Source organism: Centroberyx affinis, unplaced genomic scaffold, assembly GCF_046629955.1.
Source record: "Centroberyx affinis isolate AG114_WGS23_722 - 3 ecotype Tasmania unplaced genomic scaffold, CSIRO-AGI_Caff_v1 ptg002975l_1, whole genome shotgun sequence".
Taxonomy (NCBI): domain Eukaryota; kingdom Metazoa; phylum Chordata; class Actinopteri; order Beryciformes; family Berycidae; genus Centroberyx; species Centroberyx affinis.
In genome coordinates, this window is record NW_027281083.1 from 18909 (window position 1) to 43990 (window position 25082).

The following is a 25082-nucleotide window of genomic DNA, read 5'->3' on the forward strand; positions in this document are numbered from 1 at the left end:
TCAGGAGCCAGAAATATTTCATTGCTTCTTTATATATGAATTATAGATACACATAATGGAGTAAAAATAAAGAAATAAAAACAGGATTTGCTTGTAAATGAAGTGGACTCAAAGTCTTCGGTCCTCCAAAGTGTCTAAAGGGACATTCAACCAGAATTAACTTTTAGGTTGTTATTCTTTAAATTATGAAATATAAAAAAAAGATATCTTATGATTTCTCAAGATCAATCAGAATGCAATCCTCTGACATGACTGATCTTGTGTCAGACTCAATGAGGAGCTGTCTTTGCTTTGATTGGTCAGCATTTAAATAGGTTTGGTCCTTCAGCTGCTGGTTGGATGTTGGTCGACTGCCTGTTGGAAAACTTTTACACAAAATGTGACTCTGCTCTTTCTTTACGGTGACTTTGTATTTTGTTTTCTTACATTGTTGTATGATGTTTGTCTGTGACTTTTATGTTTGTCTTGATGCTGCATGATGCTACCAGGTCTGCCTTGACAGAAGAGACACAACTTATAAACAACTTAAAAATATATCTGTTTATTTAAAGGAAACATAAGTACACATTAAAGTCAACAAATTATGTTTAAAACTATGCTTGCTTGAAAAGAAGATCAAACAATATTCATTTAACTTTATTTCTGGGAAACAATTGTAGAAAACAAGACAGATGCTTAGCTTGGAGTGGTGAGATTAATTAAATTAAAGTCCAAAGGGAAGATATTTTAACCTGCCAATCATCCAAAGCAGACTCTCAGATGAACAACAACTTGATTCTTTCTGGTTAAATATCTGATTTATTTCACTTTCCATATAAAATGTCTATGTTCCTGTACATACATGTGATGTTAAAACCCAGTTAAGTTACCAAACACACAGAATACACTCTATTTACAGTGACGGACTGTTTGTTTAAAGTGAAATGAGTAGTATATGAAAATACAAACATTAATAATATTCTGTCTTTAAGAGTGTGTGTGTGTGTGTGTGTGTGATCCTGTACAGAGTAAACTATCATCTCAGCAGCTGTCTTTGGTCAGAAGTGTGAGTGTTTCTCTCTCCCTCCTCTATCTGACAAGAGACACTGAGGAACCAGACAACTCAAACCTAACCCAGAACCCAGGGTAGAGTGGTTCAGTGAATGTGGAGTGGAAGGTGTGGATGTGGATCAGTGTGTCAGAGGAAACTCTGTAGAAGGACAGAGAGCCAGCAGGCCAGTCCAGATACACTGCTACTGTGTCAGAGTCAGATGAGGAGAGGGAAGGTATGACTGTTGGTCTGTTATTGTGCCAGGCAGTATAACTAACATCAGAGCAGATCAGACTCCAGGACTTTTCATTGGCTCCAATCCTGCAGTCAGCACCCCCTCCTCTCCTTCTGATTCCTCTGTAAGTCACTCCTATATCAACCTCTCCTTTCCTCTCGACCTCCCAGTAACAGCGACCAGTCAGACCATTTCTACACAGCAGCTGAGGCCAGCGATCAAATCTCTCTGGGTGATCAGGATATGGCTGCTCCTCTCTCACTGCTGTCGCCTTTCTGTTGTCTTCAGACAGGAAGAGGTTTCTGTGTGCTGTGTTTGGGTCCAGTGTGAGTTCACAGGCATCTGATGAGAGAACAAGACACAATACAGCAGCAGCTTCTCATCTAATAGACCTGTTGTGGTTATTATTTGTTGATTTATTATTAACAGTTTGACAATTAATTTCTCAACACTTTCATGATGACACATTGTGCCGGCCATCCTCTGCATTTACAGTAGGATTTGAATGAATGGACGTCACATACGGCTGTGTAAATGAACTTTCTATCATTAACAGCCATTTATACAAAAACTCAATTAAATGTAGACTTTATATATTTCGTTATAGATATGATGACAATTCTATGTTACTATTATTTCCAAACTTATTTGGTTAGTGTAACCTGTATTCACAAAATGCTTCATGCATATAAGATAGCAAAAAGATAAAATAGCACTTTATTGATCCCCATGGTGAAATTCATTTCAGGATATTCTGAATTGCCTGAAATTGATGCTCCTCACTCATTCGTCCATAATAATCGTCATCATGTTTGTTGAATTTAGGGGACAGAAAAAGCTGTTGAACTTGAGAGCAAACTATTTGCTTCTGCAGACAGTGCTTCATTGGATTTTATTCTTGTATAATTAGATAAATAGTAAGATTAAGATCGTGGAGTAAAGAATGTCTTTGTAGTCACACATCAGCTATATGTTTTTTGGGGGTTCAACAGTTAAAAGCAGCTCAGGACATACAGAAGAAACTGCAACTACACCATGTAAATAACTGAATGTGTGTTGCTGTGTTTTCATGAATCAAACTAAATACACACTTACACTTCCTCAGACCTGGTTTCATCCTCTGCACTCCACCATGGTCCACACTGGGGAATAAACACAATCAGATCAGCAGATTCTCTTTGATGATGGAAACATGGACACCTTGGACACCTAATAACCTTCCCTATGAATGATTTTCAATACAGCATCAGTCACATCTCCTGTTAAACATTAATCAATATTCCTCATCTTCTCAGTGTGACAGAGGAAATGTGTGTGACTCTCAGCCTTCTAGCAGACATTGCCTCTCCATACCTGAGAGAGTCCAGTCTCCAGTGTGGATCCTCCAGTCCAGCAGAGAGCAGCTTCACTCCTGAGGCTCCTGGATGATTGTAGCTCAGATCCAACTCTCTCAGATGGGAGGGGTTGGAGCTCAGAGCTGAGGCCAGAAAAGCACAGCCTTCCTCTGTGAGCAGACAGCCTGGCAGCCTGCACACACACACACACACACATACACACACACACACACACACACACACACACACACACACACACACGCACACACACACACACACACACACACACAGAAAACAAGGTACACAGGTACATGTTTGATTTTCTTATTAGTACACTACTCTCAAATTAATTGGAATACTGCAGTCTAATGCTAGCAAAAACTGTGCCTATCACAAATACAAATAGTTGATCACATCATCTGCTTTGTGTTTTTATTTGGTCCATTTGGAGAGTTCTCAACTGAATTTGTGACAGAATCTTAGAAGTCCTTTCTGGTATTTCAGGTTTCAACAACAGAGAAAATGAGGAGAGGAGATAATGAAATCTAATCACGGAAAGCAGTTCACAGAACCTAGAAAGTAGACAACAAGTCCTCCAACCCATACGACCACATAGGTAATTTGTTCCTACCCTCTAATACGACTCACAGGAGCGTTTCCTAAATTCGCGCCCCTACCGGCGGCAGGAGATGGCTACGTTGTATACGAATGTATATGATGTTTAGTTTGTTAGTTATTATGAAGATTCATTCAGGCTTTCTATCGTTGCTATGGTGGTTGCCATGTTGTTTGAATCATTGTTTTTGCGTTATGTATAGTTATCTGTTGGAGTTGGAGTGCTTTATTGGATGACGTGGCTCAATATTAATTGAGGAAGACTATGTTTTAAGAAAGATGATTTCATCTTAGATATCCTCAGCCACATATTCTTGGAAATATAAAATTAAATGAGAAACTTCACATTTTACAATCACAGGCTATAAAACGCCTTTTCTTAACAGAGATAGTGGCGGTTGGGTTCGGGTTGTGGCCGACCGGCTCTAATTTGAAATGGAATGAAGCCCATTGATGGAAGACAACTCAAAACAGGAGTCGAACACGTCCATAGCAGCGTCCCTAGCAACCACCATAGCAACGATAGAAAGCCTGAATGAATCTTCGTAATAACTAAGAAACTAAACATCATATACATTCACTGAATGAAGATTAGGAAAATAAAATGCACATCAAAATGCATTTTAATACCGAAACTATCTTAAAATATTGCATTTTCCACTGAGAATGAAAGGAATGTCAGACATTTTTTTTTTTCGCCGCAGAGAGAAACTTGTCAGTCACGTGACGTGGACGCAGACCAACGTAGCCATCTCCTGACGCTGGTAGGGGCGCTAATTTAGGAAACGCTCCTGTGGGTCATATTAGAGGGTAGGAAAATATGACCTATGGGGTCGTTTTTTCAGGAAGGACAGTCTCAAAGTAGAGCTAAATGTTGGTATCACAACTGGTTTGAAAATCACATGAGCAGAAAAATCCTACACAGGTTAGGTGTTTATTCACTGACATTAGCCTGCATGTAAAGCAGGATTTAACTGGTCATGTGTTGAACATGTTGAGGAAGCCTGACCTGAGAGTCTCCAGTCTACAGTGTGGACTCCCCAGTCCAGCAGAGAGCAGCTTCACTCCTGAATCCTGCAGGTCGTTGTTACTCAGGTCCAGCTCTCTCAGACTAGAGGATTGGGAGCTGAGAATTGAGGTCAGAGCCTCACAGCTTCTCTCTGACAGCTGACAGACACTCAGCCTGAAGAAGAATTTATGATGAAGACAAGCAAGAACTCTGAAAATATTTATTTTTTATCTTCTGTATATACTGATTTGGATAAATACATCCACCAAATGGTATATGCTATGTTATCCTTTATAAAAAAGACACAAAGAAGAACAGTAAGATATATGAAGCAGATTTAAAGTTTTTTTTTAATTCCACAGTCTAGAGGCCCTGATGGCAAAAGTGTTTTCACCTTCAGTCTTCAGTCTAGACTAAAGGAAAGTCAGAAGGAGCTGAAGATCTCAGCTTGCTCTCCAGATCACAGGGAACTAAGAGTTCTGCAGTGTAACTCGTGGACAAAACTAGCCATGCTTTAAATGTGATCAGTGAAATATTAATATTAATTCTGTATCCAAGTGGTAACCAGTGGAGAGATGCTAAACTTGGGGATATATGATCTCTTCTTAACACTAGTTAAAATCCTAGCTACTTGATTCTGAAAAAGCTGGAGATGTGACGGTGAATTATGGCTGTGAGGAATAGAGAGAGGTGCAATAATCACATGAATTTGGATCAGAAAAAAACAAGTGCTGGAAAAATCCAACTTTCTATCCAGTGAAATTGAAATTGAAAATGCTGATGTAAAATGGCTCTGAAATCCTCATAACTGGCATAGGCACCCTTTGCAGATTGAAGTATCCTGACATGAGAGAGACTGTTTTGAGAGCACGGACCTTAGTTTGGAGAAATGTGTCATGTCAGTTTAATAAACGTGAATGGATCTGACCTGAGAGTTTCCAGTGTACAGTGTGGACTCCCCAGTCCAGCAGAGAGCAGCTTCACTCCTGAATCCTGCAGGTCGTTGTTACTCAGGTCCAGCTCTCTCAGACTAGAGGACTGGGAGCTGAGAACTGAGGCCAGAGCTTCACAGCTTCTCTCTGACAGCTTGCAGACACTCAGCCTTAATGGACATGAAAATATATGGAAATGCTATTCTCTTATATTTAACGTCATGATTGTCTGTTTTTTGGACACTGCTTTCATATTACTACTAATAATGATTAACTGTATTCATGTCGCCCTTATCTAAAAGCTGAGTTTACAGTGTTCTTTGCATGGTGCTGTAGCTCACTGAGCTGAGTGTAGCACTAACAATGCCATGGATGCTGGTTTGATTCCCACTGGATGATGATCTTCTCTAAATCATCCAGGTTACTGGCTGTGTCAGAATAAAACACATTCTGGAAAATTCAAAGATTTATTTTGAGTAAAATTGAAAATACACATGTCTAATGGCTACTTACAGGGTCACTTTGAAGATTCAGTAATCCTGTGAGATACTGTTTTGGGAGTATGGACCTAGTTTGGAGAAATGTTTCAAATCAATTGAGAGAAACTGTGAATGGATCTTACCTGAGAGTGTCCAGTTTACAATGTGGACTCCCCAGTCCAGCAGAGAGCAGCTTCACTCCTGAATCCTGCAGGTCGTTCTTACTCAGGTCCAGCTCTCTCAGACTAGAGGACTGGGAGCTGAGAACTGAGGCCAGAGCTTCACAGCTTCTCTCTGACAGCTGACAGCCACTCAGCCTGAAGGAGAGTTAGTGATGAAGATGAAAAAGAACTTTTAAAAAAACAAAAAAACAAAAAACAATATATATATATATATATATATACAAAGATCAAAAGATCATATTATGTATTTAATATATCCAGTTTTCTATGCACTTACACAGATTTATCTGAGGCTTTGACTACTGGCAGCAGCCTCAGAAGAGCCTCCTCTGAAGCAGAGTATTTCTTCAGGTCAAACACGTCCAGCTCTTCTTCTGATGACAGTAAGATGAAAACCAGAGCTGACCACTGAGCAGGGGAGAGTCTGTCTCTGGAGAGGATTCCTGAACTCAGGTACTGTTGGATCTCCTCCACTAGAGAACGGTCATTCAGCTCATTCAGACAGTGGAACAGATTGATGCTTCTTTCTGGAGAGGGATTCTTCTTGATCGTCTTCTTGATGTACTGGACGGTTTTCTGATTGGTCTGTGAGCTACTTCCTGTCTGTGTCAGCAGGCCTCGCAGGAGAGTCTGATTGGTCTGCAGTGAAAGACCCAGGAGGAAGCGGAGGAACAAGTCCAGGTGTCCATTTGGACTCTGTAAGGCCTTGTCCACAGCACTCTGATAGAGATAATTTAGATTAGACTTGTCTGTTAACAGTGTAGACCGCCAGGATGGTGTTTGTGGTTCTGACAGTAGATTGACACCAGTGCAGGTGAATGAGACGATGAAATAAACAGCAGCCAGAAACTCCTGAATGCTCAGATGGACAAAGCAGAACACCTTGTCCTGGCTCAGCCCACGCTCCTCTTTAAAGATCTGTGTGAACACTCCTGAGTACACTGAGGCTGCTCTGATATCAATGCCACACTCTGTAAGGTCGGCTTCATAGAAGATCAGGTTGCCTTTCTCCAGCTGCTCAAAAGCCAGTTTTCCCAGAGAGAGAATCATCTTCCTGCTCTCTGTATTCCAGTGTGGATCTGTCTCAGCTCTCCCATGATACTTGACGTTCCCCCGTTTGGACTGAACCACCAGGAAGTGGATGTACATCTCAGTCAGGGTCTTGGGCAGGTCTCCTCTCTCACTGGTTTTAAACACATGGTCCAGAACTGTAGCAGTGATCCAGCAGAAGACTGGGATGTGGCACATGATGTGGAGGCTTCGCGAAGTCTTGATGTGGGAGATGATTCTGCTGGCCTGTTCCTCATCTCTGAATCTCTTCCTGAAGTACTCCTCCTTCTGTGGGTCAGTGAAGCCTCTTACCTCTGTCACCATGTCAACACACTCAGGAGGGATCTGATTGGCTGCTGCAGGTCGTGTGGTTATCCAGAGGCGAGCAGAGGGAAGCAGTTTCCCCTTGATGAGGTTTGTCAGCAGCACATCCACTGAGGTTGACTCTGTAACATCAGTCAGGATCTCGTTGTTGTGGAAGTCTAGAGGAAGTCGACACTCATCCAGACCGTCAAAGATGAACACAACCTGGAACTTGTCAAACCTGCAGATTCCTGCTTCTTTGGTCTCAATAAAGAAGTGATGAAGAAGTTCCACCAAGCTGCACTTTTTCCCTTTCAGCAGATTCAGCTCTCTGAAAGTGAATGGAAATGTGAACTGTATATCCTGGTTGGCTTTGTCTTCAGCCCAGTCCAGAGTGAACTTCTGTGTTAAGACTGTTTTCCCAATGCCAGCCACTCCCTTTGTCATCAATGTTCTGGTTGGTTTATCTCTCCCAGGTAAGGGTTTAAAGAGGTCTTGACATTTGATTGGTGTTTCTGGTCTCGCTGGTTTCCTGGATGCTGTTTCAATCTGTCTGACCTCATGTTCATCATTGACCTCTCCACTCCCTCCCTCTGTGATGTAATGCTCTGTGTAGATCTGATTCAGAAGTGTTGGGTTTCCTGCTTTAGCAATCCCCTCAAACACACACTGAAACATCTCCTTCAGATTAGACTTGAGTTCACGTTGGTAGATAGCAGCAAGAGTTTCTGAATGAACAAACAACAAATAACATCAATAAATGGATGTTATATTAAATGTGAGAAATGTGAAAATTTTCCTGGTAAATGATTTCACAACTCGATTCTCAACGATTTAGGTTATTACTGATGGGTGGAAAAACGGGTCCTGACTGTGTGTGCAGCTAAATGTGAAAGGTCCCATATCCTCCACAGTCAGAGTTTTATATTGTGTCTTTCTGTCCATTCAAAGCTGTGTGTGGTGTCATGTACCAAAAACACTCTCAATCCATTCTTACATGTTCATTTTCCAGCATCTCTCTGAGCCTTACCAAGAACAGGCTGCTTTTGTCGCTGTGCCTTTAACGCTCATTAATATTAACGACCCTCTGTTCCAATTGGCTAACCGCTTCAAGAGTGAAACGTGAGACACCGTGGCCCGGTGGCTACAGGTAGGGGAGAAAAAAATTATAATGAGCGAACCTTTGTGATGCCACAAAGTTACAGAAGTCCAAACGGCTCGTTTAGAGGCTCGCTTTTCTAATATGGATTGTGTGGATTTAGTTGGCGACCGTGCGTTTTGATACTTTCACCATGTTTAGATAGATCATCCAACTCCTTTATCATCACAGAGGCAAGGGAAATCCTGTTTTACACCAGATGGGACCTTTAAAGCCAACTTTTGGTGTGTTGTTTTATTTTTATGTAAACCACTGTGTTCAGCATTTTACACATACATTAACAAATCTCCTCTACCAGCTACAGCCTGGTCTCCTCTACCAGCTACAAAAAGCGGACGAGACAAGGTGGTCGCAGATTGTTCTCCACGAGGCACATCACCACACACACTGGGAGATAGACAGGGCTTGTCTACTCCCGGGCAATTGATGAGTTTTACTCAATTATTTGCGTGTGTGTTGGAAGAGTGGAGAGCAGCAGTGACGTGAAGTGGCCGGCTGGTGGAACCTCTACTCTGCATTAGCACTGGTGTTAGTGGAGTTGGTGTATGCGGGTGTGACTGGAGTGGGCATTTGGGTGTTTTGTTGGACTCATCCATCAAACCTACATATTGTTGGAGGGGATATTGTGTGTTGTTGGTGAACAGCCTACTGGCAGTAGTTTCTTGTTTTGCAGTTGAGTGGCCTATACTGCGGGAGGTGAGCTCCCCAAAGAACCAATAAGGTCAAGAACTGTTTCCAAGAAGACTCTGCTGCTGCGTGGGCTGCTGGAGCGGCTGCTCAAATGTCCACATCTCACACAGTGTTTCTATCAAAACACTGGTTGTTCCACACTGCCCTCCTATTGTTGACAACTTTTCAACTTTCCCCCCGTTGTCCCCCCATAGCGTTTCCAAGTGGTATTGTTGTTTGCGCCGCTGGCGCAAAGACAACCGGATGGCTTTCCATTACAGCCTAGCTCCGTGCAACAGAACAAACTATCTGTCTGCTTATCAACTCCTTGATCATAACACAATATAGTAACTTTCACCACTGCTCATTTTAGAAAGGCCACTGCAAGAAAACATGTTCTTTGTTTAGATTATCAAACGGACAATGGATCATTTGTTTGTCTCTGGCTGCTAGCGTTAGCTACGCTAGCTAATGCTAGCAGCCAGAAACAAACATAGTTAGATGTTTGTTTCTTTTGTTCCAGAAACAAACATAGATGTTTGTTTCTGGCTGGTCCTGGCTTCCTTGTAGCTCCTGGTTCGTTTTCTGGCTGGTAGCAGTAGCGTTAGCAACATGGCTAACGCTAACGCTACCGATAGCTACCGTGGAAAACCTATCCTATCCTCTTTTGGTTGCGCAATGGATGACGCACTTCCTTTGTGCCGTAAATCGAGCCTTCATTCTCCTGGGAGATCGTACCCGGTGGCAGACAGAGCTGCACAGTGAAAGCGAGGCTTATAGGAACCAATCTAAACGCCGATGGTGTCATTATTCTATAGCCATTACACTGTGCAATCCACATTTACTTCATAATGATAAGTTAAAGCAAAAAAGTTGTCTATAGGGTCTTTAATCTTGCCTGGAATTACTTCCAATCACTTTTTCTCCCCATCACTAACAAACATGCACCCCTTAAATGTTATAGAATAAAGGTGTGGGATAATCCCTGGTTTTCTGCAGAATTAGCTACTCTGATTTATGAGAGAAATGCTGCATGGGCCTCAGCCAGGAATTCTAATTCTTCTTCTGACTGGGCTCATTTCATGTACCTGTGAAATAAATATCTCATTAGGAAATGTAAGTCTGAATTTGACCTAAAATCAATTAAAATCCTGGCAAACCCGGTTGCTTCTACTGTCCTACCCCAACAAATTGTTCATGATGCTCAGACAATTACTAAGGTGAAATTGTTGATTTTTTTAATCAACACTTTATTAATGTAGGGAATCAATTTGATCACACCTATCCTAGTGCTGATTCCAATGCTTATGTCTCTCCCTTCCCCCCAGCAGGTGACTGCTTCTCTGGTTCACCTGCCCCTCCGAGTAGAGGAGGTGATGTTGAGTCGTCTCCCCTCCAGGACAGAAGGGGTGGTGTTGGCTCACTAATCCCACCTGCAGGTGGGGACCGGTTTGACATTTCCTTTTCCACTGTGCTCAAGGCTCTCAAAGGAATTCAATTGAGGAATTGCAAGGAAGCCGTCTGGCCCTGATGGTCTTGACCCCTCTCTCGCCAGTCTGAGACTGGCAGCAGACATAATAGCTGAACCTTTAACACACATTTTAATCTGTCTCTTTCTACTAATACCATTCCAGATGTTTGGAAATCAGCCTTTGTCTCGCCTCTCTTAAAAGGGGGGGACCTCTCTGTTCTTAACAATTACTGCCCAATCTCAAAGCTCTCTGTACTCGCTAAGATCCTGGAGACTTTAGTAAATGCTCAACTTAAGGTCTTTCTGCAAAAGCAAAATATTTTAAGTTCTGCTCCGTCAGGCTTTAGGGCCCAACATAGCACTATCACTGCGGCCACTGCTAAATTACATTATCCAAGCTGTTGACAAGAAAATGAGCTGTGCTGCCCTATTCATTGACTTGTCAAAAGCCTTCAGCACAGTTGATCATTCTATCCTGCTTCAGAGACTTTTGGATATTGGTTTGAGCACTAACGCTTTTAGTTGGTTTAATAACTGTCTCTCTAACAGAACTCAGAGTGTTCTGGCAGATGGTCACAGTTCGGAACCCTTATTGGTTAGGAGGGGGGTCCCGCAGGGCTCCATTCTCCGGTTCTCTTCACAATCTACATAAACACCATTGGCTCAGCTGTGCAAAATTCTAAAATTCATCTTTATGCCGATGACATGGTTGTTAAACTGTCTTAAACTGGTTTTAAACGCAGATAAAACTAAGGTCATGTATTTCACCAAATCTTGCTCCCAGCCTATTTCCACCATTATATCCACATTGGATGGAAAAGGTATTGAGAAAGTCTCTGCATATGCCTAGGTTTATGGATTGATGAAAAGCTTACATTTAAACTTCACATTGAAAACTTGGTTAAAAAACTGAGAGTGAAACTTGGTTTTTATTTTAGAAATAGATCCTGTTTTATATATGCATGCCTCTACGACCACACTGCAAGCCCTTGATACTGTGTATCACAGTGCTTTACGCTTTATCACAAATGCTAAATCCCTTACTCATCACTGCCATCTTTACGAGAGGGATGGTTTAGCCTCCCTTGGTCTCTGTAGATGGTTCCATTGGCACTCCTTTATTTACAAAGCCATTATTGGTAGACTCCCTGGTTACTTCTGCAGTCTGTTAAACTGGAATTTTTGGAAGTACAATCTGCGTTCTACTGACTCATTGCTTCTTACTGTACCACACCCATCCACTAAGTTCGGAAAGATGCCATTCAGTTACTCTGCCCCCTGGTGCTGGAACCTCCTTCAGAAGGATGCCAAGTTAGATGCTCTCATTCCCATAGGTGACTTTAAAGGTCTGCTCCAATCAATTAAGTCTGAAAGTTGCACATGTTTCAATAATCCTCATCCCTAGTTCTCCCACTCTATTCTGTGTCTTTCTCCTGCTCTGTGTCTTTCTCCTGCTCTGTGTCTGTCTCCTGCTCTGTGTCTTTCTCCTGCTCTTCTAAGTGGGAGTCAGATGCAGGGAAAAGGAGTTTTCTTACTCCTCACCCCCGTTGCCCTAGCTTTCTCTTTCCCTTCCTCCTCATTTTACTACAATTGGTCACGCTAAATGGATATTGCATAATGTGATACAGTTGTTGTACTTACTGAATGTATTATTATTATGTTATTTATTGTTGTGTCTTTGTCTTGCTCTTTGTCATTGTTGTGTATTGGCTGCTGCTTTTGACTTGCCCCAGGGCTCCCTTGAAAAAGAGATTTCGATCTCAATGGGACTCACCTGGATAAAAAAAAAAGTATAGCTGCTGCGCAGCAGTGTCGGGGCTGGGCATTTTGAGGAAGAAGAAGAAGAAGAAGAAGAAGAAGAAGAAGAAGAAGAATGAGAAATACATGAGGGTCCATAGGCAGAACTGCCTGGACCATAATTATCATTAAAATATATTAGAGTAGGAATCAGCATGTTTATTCTGCATCACCTGGGGCTTGAACTCACAATCTTTGCCACAAATGGCAAGTTGCAATTGAATTGAGCTACTTGAGAAGTGGGAAAATTTGAGGTGGCTTGACACTATGACTTAACCACCAGGGTGCAGGATAACAGCTGTCCATGCATGTAAAGACAGATTTCAAACTAGTGTCAAATATTCAGTATTCAAGACAAAATTATGAGAATTTGTGTACTTCATCTAGATGACATAGAGATGTCTGTACATTATTTTTTACAAAGACTGATTGCTCCATAAGTGAAAAACTGATGTTTAAAGATGCTCTATTTCCATAGACTGCAATAGTTTAAATGAGGGCAGAATTCAAATTACTGTCAAAAATTCAGTTTTTGAGATAAAATTCTGAAATTTAATACACTTCATCTACCATGACTGGCAAATGTTGTCATTTATTTTCATGAACATTGGAGATTTATTTAGGGAGAATTTGCAGTAGTTGTTTACAGTACTGTTTACAGTAAAACATTTTGATGTACTATGGGCTCAATTTTTGATAATTCAAAAATCTGGCTGGATCGTTTGTGGAGGACAGTCTGAAGATGCAGTGCAGCAAGTTTGGTGTCAATTGAGCAAAAATGTGGGACGAGATAGGTTTAATCAGTTTTTGAGGAAAACAGAGTGATGGACTTCATAATTCCTGCCAGCTCAAAGCATCTGAACATTTCTGCTCACTTGGGCCTACATTTTAGTGAAACTTGCAAAGCCGTAGCACGTATGACTGATTTGTTAGGAATTTTCAAAGTTTTAAACTTTAGATGGTTGCTGTAGCACCACCATCACGACTATTGACCCCCAAAGCCAGTTGAGTAAGTTTGGCATGGGACTGGACCTATGTGCAAAGTTTGGTTTATTTTCATGCATGGGAAGGCAGATTTCCTCGGAGGAAGAAGAAGAAAAAGAAATTGGGAAAAACAATAGGGACCGGCAGCAGAGCTGCCCGGCCCCTAATAAAAAAACAAATAAATAAATAATTTAACCAGATTATCCATGGGGATTGTGCTCATGTACCTTCCAATGTGGAATTGGAGAGATGTAGTTTTAGAAATGTCTGTATTTACAGCAGAGGTTTTAAATGCAATTTAAATTGCCCTGTCCATCATGTTAAACCTGTTAAAGCCTCTTACTGCTCTGCAGAGAGTCAGCCAGCTCCTCCTGCTTCATTCTCCTCAGGAACTGCAGTGTGATCTGCAGAAAAGCCTCTCTGCTGCTCCTCCTCTGCTCTTCCTCCTCACCGTCCACCACCTCCTCATCCTCCCTCTGCCTCTCTAAGCATTCGGGGTAATTTGAACTCAGAACTCTCTGGAACATTTTCAGCTCGTTTTTCACAAAAGTGACTATCTTCTCCTCAAGCAGCTGGAACAGAATATAATATACAAATTAAACTTCTATACTAAAATCTGGACACAAAATCAAACACAAAACACAAAATCAAATCCGTCTTGCAGGGGCTGAAAGCCCCCTGATCTAAAGAGTGCAGCATGGAGACTATAATGACAAGAATGGTTGTTTTGCATTTCACTTTATGGTGAAGTACAAGGTGCTGATGTACATTTACACACCATAAATATGGAGTCCAGGTCTGTTTGATGCTCCTGGGCAGACTGACCACTGGGAACCTCTGACCTCTCCTGGTGGACTCTGTGGAGAAGACATGATGTATTAGGTCATATAATGTCACACACACACACACACACACACACACACACACACACACGCACAGGTTGTTAAAGGTGTTGTTTTCTGTCATGATGAACTTCACTGTAAATGCTGCTCTGATTATTGGATGTGATGTTTTGAAAGAGGAAACTCAATCCACAGAGTATGAAGGACCGGACCGATTCTGTATCTGATGAGTGAACAAACAACTAATCCCTAACTCTGACAACAGCAAACCCATCTGTTATCATCAGTTTTAAATAAATACCTTAGATCAATAGAGTGGTGTTCATCTTTGAAATCAATGGGTGTCTTCATAGACCAGTCGCTCTTCATGGACACACAGCTGGGTTCAGGGGAGTCTGGTCTCTGCTGTTTCCTGATAGACAGAGAGAAAGATCAGCAGGGTGGAAAATTTACTTTTTAGTCAACCAGCCAAACTTGTGGATACCCCAAAACTACCAGGTGGGTATCAAAAAGAAAAGTATTGTCACACCAAAGTGTAATAAGCTTTGATGCTTTAAGGACCTCATGCTGCTCTCTTCCCACTGAATGATTTCTCCTCTCACTCCATTTGTTGTCTAAACAAATTCCTCCCATCTCTCACCTTAACTCTTATCCTACTCCCTCTTACATGATCGTTCTAGGATTACAGGAATATTGTAAAGGCACCAACGCCCTGACCTTTGTTCTCATTTATGTTGTTGCTTGTAATTTTTGATGATGTAGGAATTGAATTACGTAGTGTTGCCTGTTTTCTATGATCAACAGCTGGATCAGTGGTGACAGTGGATACCAGAGCAGACTGTTGCTGAACTGATATGGAGGAGTGTTTGATCAACTGTGGAAATGTTCTACCAAAGTGAAGAATCATATTAAAGACACTGTGGAACCACACAAATCCTCCACTTTAAGTAAAAGCTGAACCACTCTGATAAAATAACACTCAGTTGATGAAAATATAAGTTTTTCCTTCAAACTTTTCTCAGGTGAAAGAATCACCACTAAAGAAAGAGTGAAAGTACTACCATTAATTTCACTGTAAGTATCAAAAGTTAAAGTACATGTTAAGTGTCCTGTCTTTGTAATTCATATCCAGGAAGTGTTCTATCTTCAGACCATTAACCTCTGTAGGTTCAGCTGAAAGGATCAGCGGTGCATTTTTTTTTTTTAACATTTTCATCAATTGATCGCATTTTCTGTGCTAATTGATTTCTATCAAATTTACAAGTAACTGTGTGTCTGATACACAGAATTAAAACAGAACGTTTCCTTGTAAATGTAATGAAGAAAAGTGTATCTAGTTATTCTAAATTCTTACCTTTTCTCAGTAGCATATACTCTGCTGAGAAAAGGTAAGACACTATTGCGTCCATGTTTGAAGGCAATAGGGTGCATCATAGACCGGTCGCTCTTCATGGACACACAGCTGGGTTCAGGGGAGTCTGGTCTCTCCTGCTGGATCCTGAGAGAAACATATCATGAATATAGTGAATGTATCTGTGTCCTTATGAAGACGACAATTTCACGTTTTTATTAATCCTACCATACAGAGAAAATAATGACTTACTTATTTTCAGGATGATATTTATCTTTAAATTTTAAAAGTAGATCCATAGACCGGTCGCTCTTCATGGACACACAGCTGGGTTCAGGGGAGTCTGGTCTCTCCTGCTGGATCCTGAGAGAAACATATTATGACTATAGTGAATGTATCTGTGTCCTTATGAAGAAGACAATTCTGCTTTTTATTAATCCTAACATACAGAGAAAATAATGACTTACTTATTTTCAGGATGATATTTATCTTTAAATTTTAAAAGTAGATCCATAGGCCGGTCGCTCTTCATGGACACACAGCTGGGTTCAGGGGAGTCTGGTCTCTCCTGCTGGACTGGGCTTCAACACAACACAGACAGAGCTTTTACTCTGAATAATGATGCTGTAATGATTTCACTGCTGAGCTCTGAGATGGAGAACAGTCATGGACAGTTAGAGATCCTCATCTTACCTCTTAGCTTTGGTCCGGCTGTCATGTTCCCCAGACAGAGTGGTTTTAGAGGGAGGGAGCCCCTCCTCTCTCTCCTCAGACAGACTCATAGTAGAGCGAACACCTTTACACAAACACACTGGGCTGATTCATAACAACAAGGTTCCCATCACAGGATATATTATTTCAAAGGCTGATTCTTCCTTTCAGCACCATGTCACATATACAGAGTGTAGTAATACTCAGACCACCTGCCCTTTACATCAAATACACTGACCAGGTTCATCTAAAGCCTCTGGGACATGGACTGAGCAAAAGGGAGTTGAGTGAAAGGAAGGAAGTGTATTTTAGTATCTGGCAAGGTGTCAGTGTTTTGCACTTCAGTCAAGCATATCCAACCTGTCAGACTAGTTCTGAGACTTCCTGCATATTTCACCAATGAAATGAGTTGAGATTACAATCAAAAGTTGGTAATTGTAAAGAAATTGATCTAAATTGAGTCTAAATGTGTGCACCATGTCATGTCTGTCATCTGGCGATACACAGACCAGTAGACAGCAGCATTATACTCAATCTGACAGAGACAACTGCTGTGAAAACTAAGAGATTCTACAATTTGCTCCAAACTCAAATGTGTTTAACAATATTTATAAAAAGCAACTAGACAGTTTTTAGTCGGAGATTTATAAAACTGCTCAACACTCAAAAGCACAGAGTGCAGTGCAAAGACTAATACCCCCCCCCCCCCCCCCCCACACACACACACACACACAAAACAACCACTGCAACAAGTAAATTATCAGCCTGTGGAAAAACTGTAGGGTCTTTACCTGGTGAACTCACATCCAGATCAAATCAAAGAGACTTTCTAGTTTAATCTGTAGAGGAAACACTGAGAGAGAAGACGCTGCTCTTTCTCCTTCTGTTTGTCTGTGAACATTTCACCTGAGGGTGTGGTTAATAATAATAATAACGCACACAGTGAACCGACTCCTGACTAACATGGAAGCATTATATTATTTTAAAAAAAAAAACCTGCGCAGTAATCCTGTTTTCTCTAAGAAGTTAAACAAACTTCTGCCTCCAACACTGTTACCCATAAAAGTCAGTAAACTCTTTAACGTTATTTGTCTCAGCTCTGTTAACATTAGATCTCTTCCTCTATGGTCCATTCTGCATCTGAGTAAAACATTTAGGCTGCACTGACTCAAAAACTCACATTAACTAGTTGGATGTTTCCTTACAATATGTAACGTTTTATTTAACCTGCTATGTCCAATTCTTAATTTCTATATATTATGATCTCCTTCTTTCTGTTTTTTCCTCTACTCTTTACTATGCCAGTGTTATTTTGTATAACATAAACACAGTATGTATTCCCTTGTCATCTCCATCCCAGTATTCCTGACATTTCTGACCTGCCACCCTCCACAGCTGTAGAAATCTTCAAATCCAAACTCAAAATCTATTTCTTCTCACAGTCATATGACCAAGAAGAGCATGGTAACGCTCGGGGCCGACAGTCTCTTCTTCTACCTTAGCTTAGACAGCAGAGTCCAGATTCCTCTCTGCCTCCATAAAGCTGTCACAGAGAAAGCAGACTCCTCCATGTCTTGAAATTGAACCCCGGTCTCCCGCGTGACGGGGAGGGATACTCCCCACTATACTAACGAGGATGCAATATATATTTGGCCACAACGCGGGAGTCTATGGGCTGGTGGCGCTGTTCCCACTTTTACCGGCCGGGGAGAGAAACACTAAGCCAGTGTAATATGGAAATATATATTTTACTACACTTGTTTAGGTATTTTTTAAAAAGCAGGGGACATGGGGGAAAAAAAAATAAAAATCTTTAAGTTTCTGGTGCGCACCAGAAACTTAAAGATTTATTTTTCTGAAAGAGTTTCTCGTGAGCAAGGGAAACGTTCTCTAACTATCTGGTACGCACCAGAAACTATCCCGTGCGCACGCAATACTTTCTCGTGAGCACGGGAAACTTTCTCGTGCCCACGAGATAGATTCTGGTGCGCACCAGATAGTTTCCGTGCGCACCAAAAACTTAAAACATATGTATTTTTTTTGCCCACGTCCCCTTAGGGACTCCGTAGATTATAGAGAAGTGCTGTGGAAATAAAGTTGTGTTGTAGAGATCAGACAGGAGAGGAAAAGGAGAATTTGGAAAAGGAGACAACTTGCCTCCATGTTTCCATCCAAACATGAATCTGCTCATCCATCATGGATGTTGTGGCCGCTGCTCTTCATGTCTGTATGGACAGAGTCTTCCACATTCTACTGTGTCTGCTTTGATTTTATTCAGAGAGTCAGTTTCTTCAGCCTGTTCGTTCAAATCTCCTACAGGATGGAATAAGGTTGGTTTCGCCTGGTTTCGAACCGCAGACCTTTCAGTGTCAGACGAACTTGAGAAGCTACAGCAGGGAAACAGCGCCACCAGCCCATAGACTCCCACGTTGTGGCCAAAGATATATCGCATCCGTAGAGTTTCAGAACTCCCATAGAGAATGAATGGACACAGATTTAGAGGGTTTAGGCAGGAAACTCCTTCCTTGCTTCCTTCCTTCATAACTTCCTTCCTTCCTCAGTGACACTGTGTGTGTGTGTGTGTGATCAAACGGTTCAAACCTGTTTACATGCATACATAACATGACTCACCTGATGTGTTTAAGAAACTCTTTTTTTCTGTTTTATTTTCTTCCGCTGCAGAAAGAAAGACAGACAGAGCCTTGTAGCTCCACACTGGATCAACTTGTGGTTTTCAGTCTTTGTGTCTCATCTGACCTGATCCTGTCTGTCTCGACTCAGAGAGACTCGTGGAAACAGGTTTCTCTGACAGATTACTGCCATGTCTGACCACTAGGGGGCAGAGCAGAGTTTTCCACCTTCATGTCTGTGTAAACCATGAAAAATCTGTTGTGCTGCTTCTTTACATTGTGTTGACTTTCATATTGTTGCCTTTATTATTAAGCTGAAGTTTCCCCTGGTGATTAATGAAGCATCTTTTTATATTCTAATTCTTCTATTTATCTTTATTTAGGAGCTTTTGATTACATGAACTTTAGACTAAGTTTGGTGGATGTTTGTGTTTGTGTGTGTGTGTGGAGCTGAAGACAGTTTCAGTGTTTAGTCCATTAAACACAAATTCCATCATCAAATACATTGACCAGGTTAATCTAGAAATGATTTTTAAGCTTCTGGGACAGTTGAATCAAAGGAAATGTATTTTAGTATTGTCAAGGTGTCAATGTTTTGTTCACTTGGTGTATCAACAGTGGAAGAAATGCACTTCAGTCAAGCTCATGCAGCTGTCAGACTAGTTCTGAGACTTCCTGCGTATTTCGCCAATGAGAAGAGTTGAGATTACAATAAACAGTTGGACAGTGTATAGAAATTGATCTCTCTCATGCGCCTAATGTGCTGCATTACGCCACCCAACAAAACCACACACACACACACACACACACACACACACCCACCCTTCATCAGTTCTGTTTGTCTGTGATCTTTTGACCTGAGGGTGTGGTCACATGCTCACTTGGTATCATGTCCGGACACATCAATAATTCTAATAACGCACACAGTCAACCGACTCCTGACTAACATGGAAGCATTATATACAAAAAAAATCCTTTCCTACAGTCTGCACAGTAAACCAGTTTTCACTAAGAAGTTAAACAAACCTCCGCCTCCAATACTGTTACCCGTAACAGTATAACATTTTCCATTTAAACACTACTGATGCAATATATTTTTGGCCACATGGTGGAAGTCTATGGGCTTGTGGCGCTGTTCCCACTTTTACTGACCAGGGAGAGAAACACCAAGCCTCTGTAATATGGAAATATGGAAATACTAACTAGCCTATCATGTCATACCGTTATTTTTAATATGCTATTGACTGGATTCATTAATTACATGAGGTTCCCATAATAGTAAGATTAGTATTATTATCAGTAGTGCCGTGAGAATAGGGTTTAAGGCCACTGACATGTTGAATTCATATTTAAATTAGATGAATAATCTTAAAAACTATTTGTAGGAAAACATTAGGTATGCTTCATATATGTTATAATAAACTACTAAAGTGGTTTGTCTGTGATAGGGTGGAGCAAGAATTGAATATATATTGTAGAATATGAAAAATATTTGTTTATAGGGTATTTTATAAGCCCTCTGACCCTTGGTGGGATAGAGAAAGTAATTTTTTGTATAGGCCTAGTGTTTTTTTTTACTCTCTCTTTTAGACTCTTCTAAACTTGTCAAATTACAGTTGTTGTTCACCTGATCTTATTTTTATTATTTTTCCTTTATTATGTTACTCCTTACTCGATACTGATCTGTAGCACTAACAGTAATTACTTTGTAATTTATCATGAAGACTGTTTTTTTTGTTTGTTGTTAGTTTTTGCGGGGGGGGGAGGGGTATTGTACTTTATTATAAACGTGTTTTGGTATGCATATATTTCTTCTGTCCTGTTTGTACCTACTATTTTTGCCATATACATAATGTTTATATGCCATTATGTTTTTTTTTTGTTTTTTTTTTGTATGTATGTATGTTACAAAACATGTTGAAACGATTTGAGGATCTACTGTTTACAATGTGGACAAACACCAATAAAAAGAGTTTTGAAAAAAAAACACAAAAAAAAACAAGTTGTCAAGTGGTATTTCATCAGTAAAAAGTTTTGCTTCCAGTGGATTATTCAAAATGTTAAAATGTCATTAATCTAGCTACAAATATAGACATTGTATTCAGTAGTAAGACACTGCTGAGAAATACACCAATGAGTAAAATGTGTGACAACATTCCCTGGTCTCCCCTACTTTACACATTGTGTCCTTGTTTTCAAATTTTTTTTGTGTGTGTGTTTTTTCTGATGCTCACTTTTCCCTCATGCACTGTTTTATTTACCTAATGAAATAGTAGAATGTGCCTTTAAAAGAAGCACGGGTGTGAATTGGCCTTTGAAACCAGGAAGTACTACTGTCTGGCAGTTGTTTACCAGATCACTTGTTTCAAAACCAAATGTAAGTCAGCAGGCATTTTTGAGATCTGGTAGTTTCTTTTACAGCATCAAATTCACTTCATTTGTGTTTAACTTACATCTGTCCCTTCAGCTCATCTAAACATGGACACACGTTTGAACAGGAGAAGATACCCGGAGCACTTTGTTAAAGGTCAGCACTTGAAGCTGACAGATTTGAAAGAGAAAACTCAACATTGGAACCAGTACCTCTCCAAAGAAAACATCCCACCATACCCCCAACCAGAGTTTCATGTCTCCCACCTGAGACACGACACAAGCCAAAATGGAATAGTTGGCATTAGATACAGGAAGGGCTTCCGTGCTCCAAAACGAAAGGAGGGACAGGAAGACCCAGAAAACCCACAGACCCTGAACCTGGTGTGGTGGAGTCTAGCTGTGGGACCTGAGGAGATAGACTCGGCTGAGAAGAGACTCCTTGAGAAAACCTACCCAGACCGGACAGAGGAGCAGGCCCTGGGACAAGAGAGGTTCCTGGGGAGGTTTGCCACCTCGCCTGCCTTCCTCAGGACCTCCAGGCTCGGATCGTACCGCTTTACCGTCCCCCTGCAGGAGCTGCTGGAAGCGTACCGCAAGCAGGTAGACACTGTAAAGTTATCTTATCTAAACCAGTTACAGCACATATGCTGTAGAAATATTCTGTAGAAAGATTGTCTAGCTAAGGATTAGTAGGGCAATGAAGAAATGGAGGGAGAAGAGCTGAATACACATCAGTAGAGTTGGTTCAATGTCTGTGAGAAGCAGATTTACCTCAACTTCAGTTTCATGTTTTCAAGTCTTTGTTTACTTTGCTCTTAAAACGACTTTAAAACAATGTCATCTGTAAATAGTTACAAAGTGTTTTTTTTACATACATACATGACTACTACACACAATAAGGATAATGAACAAATATGAGTACAAGTTTGTCAAGTCTTTCAATAATTCATTAATAGTTTTTCCTATTCCCTTCCAGTTTTGCAGCGGCTCAGAGCCGGTCCTCCGAGTGTATGAGACCGTCCTGTACAAACAGGAAGTGATGCACTCTGTGGTGGTCCACAGCCACTTCGATAACGAGCTGTTCCAAGACTATCCTCTCCTGACTGACAGCCCTGATGCGGTCTGCGCCTACAAGGACGGACACTTCATCTGGAGACCTGAGGCCATGTGTGAGACACACAGGTACTGCATATGACATGTGATATACGTATATTAGTATTTTGTTATATTTTTACCATTTTGTTATTGTTATTTGCTATTTTGTTAATCTATAATACTGCATCTTAATTTTCTTTTCTCTGTTTCTTTGCTTCGTTCTTGCAGTTTAATGTATAACATGAAACACTGTAGATAGATAGATAGATAGATAGACAGATAGATAGATAGATAGACAGATAGATAGACAGACAGATAGATAGATAGATAGATAGATAGATAGATAGATAGATAGATAGACAAAGATTTGCTTTTCTCTTCTCCTATTAGGCTGACCCCCTGAAACATGAAAGAAATCCATTATTCCTTCAAAAACACAAGTAAAAGAAATGGATAACAAACAGTAAACCAATTACATTGAAAATGGGCAAAAATAAATAGCTTCAATCATTAAATTGTGATGTTATAGATTTCTGAAAAGAGAATAGACATTAGCACAGTATGAAGACTCCTAAACAAAAATGCACCTTAACAATGTACAGACTTAGTGAGCAGATCACCAGCTGAAATTCAATGAATGTGCTGTGATAAAGGTCAGGAAACTGCAACAACGCATGTTTTTCTTACGGAAATTGTATAGTTTTATTATTGACCAATATGTCCTGCAACTGTTTTATAAGGCTGTTCTGCAGAACATCCTTTCCATTGGCCTGAAATGTGTTTGCTAACATGCAAATCCAAGGCAGGAAGGTTGACTTGCTCGACTATGCAAAGATCACATCCTGAGCAAGGCTGGTCACACACCTACCTAGGCAAGGTAGCTTTATTTGTATAGCACATTTCATACACTGGGGCAATTCAAAGTGCTTTACAGGGTGATAAAAACACAGTTAAGGTAAAAGATTTACAATTAAAAAGTGCAAAAGTACAAACAAGAGATACAAGAGATAAAAGACTTAAAAGTAAACTAGTGCAGTTCAAATCAAATGAGATAGAAAGATGAAAGAACACAACAAATACAACAAATACTTCCACTTTTAGATGCACATTGTGAGTGAACCCATATGTTTTTCTGTAATTTTCTTTTCCCCTGTCCTTCCTGATTCTACTCTTGATCTGATATTTACGTCAGATCTCACTGCCTAAGGCAGACGAGAATCACAGATTCTCCTCCTGGTCAAAAACCTCACCATCCAGAGATGGATGAGAATCATACAGGGTAAAGCTCTGTCCCCCCCACATATAGTGTTCACTCATGAGCAAGTAAGCATTACCTGGACAAGACCAATGAAAATTCGTACTTGCCCGTGTCAGCTCTGTTGGGATCCTGAACAGAAAGAGTTAAAATTAAGGTTATTTAAAAGCTGAGCTGAAAAGATACGTTTTTAGCCATTACAGGGTAGAGTAGGCAATGTAAAATAAGAAAGTTTTTAGCTTTGACTTAAAAGCGGTCAGAGTCGGGGCCTGTCTAATATCATCTGGAAGGTTATTCCAGGTCTGTGTTGCATGATAACAAAACGCTGCTTCACCGTGTTTTGTTCTAACTCTTGGGACAGCCAGTAGGCCAGCCCCAGATGTCCTAAGGTTCCTAGAAGGTTCATATGGCACAAGCATGTCAGAGATGTATTTGGGCCCAGAGCCACAGAGTGATTTGTAGACAAGCAGCAAGATTTTGAAATCAATTCTCTGAGTGACTGGTAGCCAGTGTAAGGATTTTAGAACTGGTGTAATGTGGTCGTATTTCTTAGTTTTGGTCAGGACCCTGGCAGCGGCGTTCTGAATAAGTTGGAGTTGCCGAAGAGCTTTTTTTGAAAGCCCTGTGAACAGACCATTGCAGTAATCCAATCTACTGGAAATAAAGGCGTGGGTAAGCCTTTCTAGGTCTTGTTTGGACATTAGTCCTCTGACTCTTGCAATATTTTTTAGATGGTAGTAAGCTGACGAAGTTACCGATTTGATGTGGCTATTGAAATTTAAATCTGAGTCCAGGATAACGCCAAGATTTCTGGCTTGACTCTTAGTTATGAGGTACAGGGAGTCCAGGTGAGAGCAGACATTTTTTCGAAATCCTGATTGAAAGTTATCGAAGCAATTGTTCAGCATTAAAAAGTTACAAAGTTGTTGGTGAACAACTTTTTCAATAACTTTACCTAAAAACGGTAAGTTTGATATCGGTCGATAGTTATCCAGTACAGTTGCATCAAGACTGCTCTTCTTTAGGAGCGGCTTAATGGCTGCAGTTTTCAAAGCCGTTGGAAAAATGCCAGATTGGAGAGAATTGTTAACTACAAGTATTAGTTCTTTTGCCAGGCTGCTCAAAACTGTTTTAAGGAAGCTAGTGGGTAAAACATCAAGGCAACAGGTGGATCATTTGAGATTTGACACAGTTTCTTCGAGTGTTTTATCGTCAATGGGATTAAATTGTGTCATACCTACCAAGTTACATCTGGGAGACTGCAGTGATGATGCTTTTTTGTTTGGCATTGAGGAGTTAATCGCATGTCTGATGCCTTGAATCTTGTCATTAAAAAACGATGCAAACTCGCTACCTTTGCTGGTGGAAACTAGTTCTGGGGATATTGGAACCGGAGGGTTAGTTAACCTGTCAACGGTAGCAAATAAGATGCGTGAATTGTTACTGTTCTTGTTGATGATCTCAGAGGAAAATGATTACCTAAACACAAACCTAAACCTAAACACACCTACCTAACCCTCTGCATGATAAGTTCCAATGTAGCAATCAGGGCAAAGGCAGAATCCTGAAATGGGAA

At 40.7% G+C, this 25082-nt stretch overlaps 1 protein-coding gene across 1 annotated transcript; it reads right to left on the reverse strand.

Moving 5' to 3' along the window:
* Positions 1-542: 542 nt before the first annotated feature.
* Positions 543-17037, reverse strand: LOC139658842 (NLR family CARD domain-containing protein 3-like). The gene is made up of 15 exons (XM_071537019.1): positions 16945-17037; positions 16136-16238; positions 15910-16023; positions 15695-15805; positions 15446-15589; positions 14393-14503; positions 14028-14106; positions 13593-13821; positions 6094-7897; positions 5778-5951; positions 5152-5325; positions 4224-4397; positions 2619-2792; positions 2361-2407; positions 543-1607 (listed from the first exon to the last, which is right to left on the reverse strand). The coding sequence occupies exons 2-15, from the start codon at positions 16222-16224 to the stop codon at positions 1069-1071; spliced, it is 3963 nt and encodes a 1320-aa protein (XP_071393120.1). The 5' UTR covers positions 16225-16238; positions 16945-17037; the 3' UTR covers positions 543-1068.
* Positions 17038-25082: the final 8045 nt, after the last annotated feature.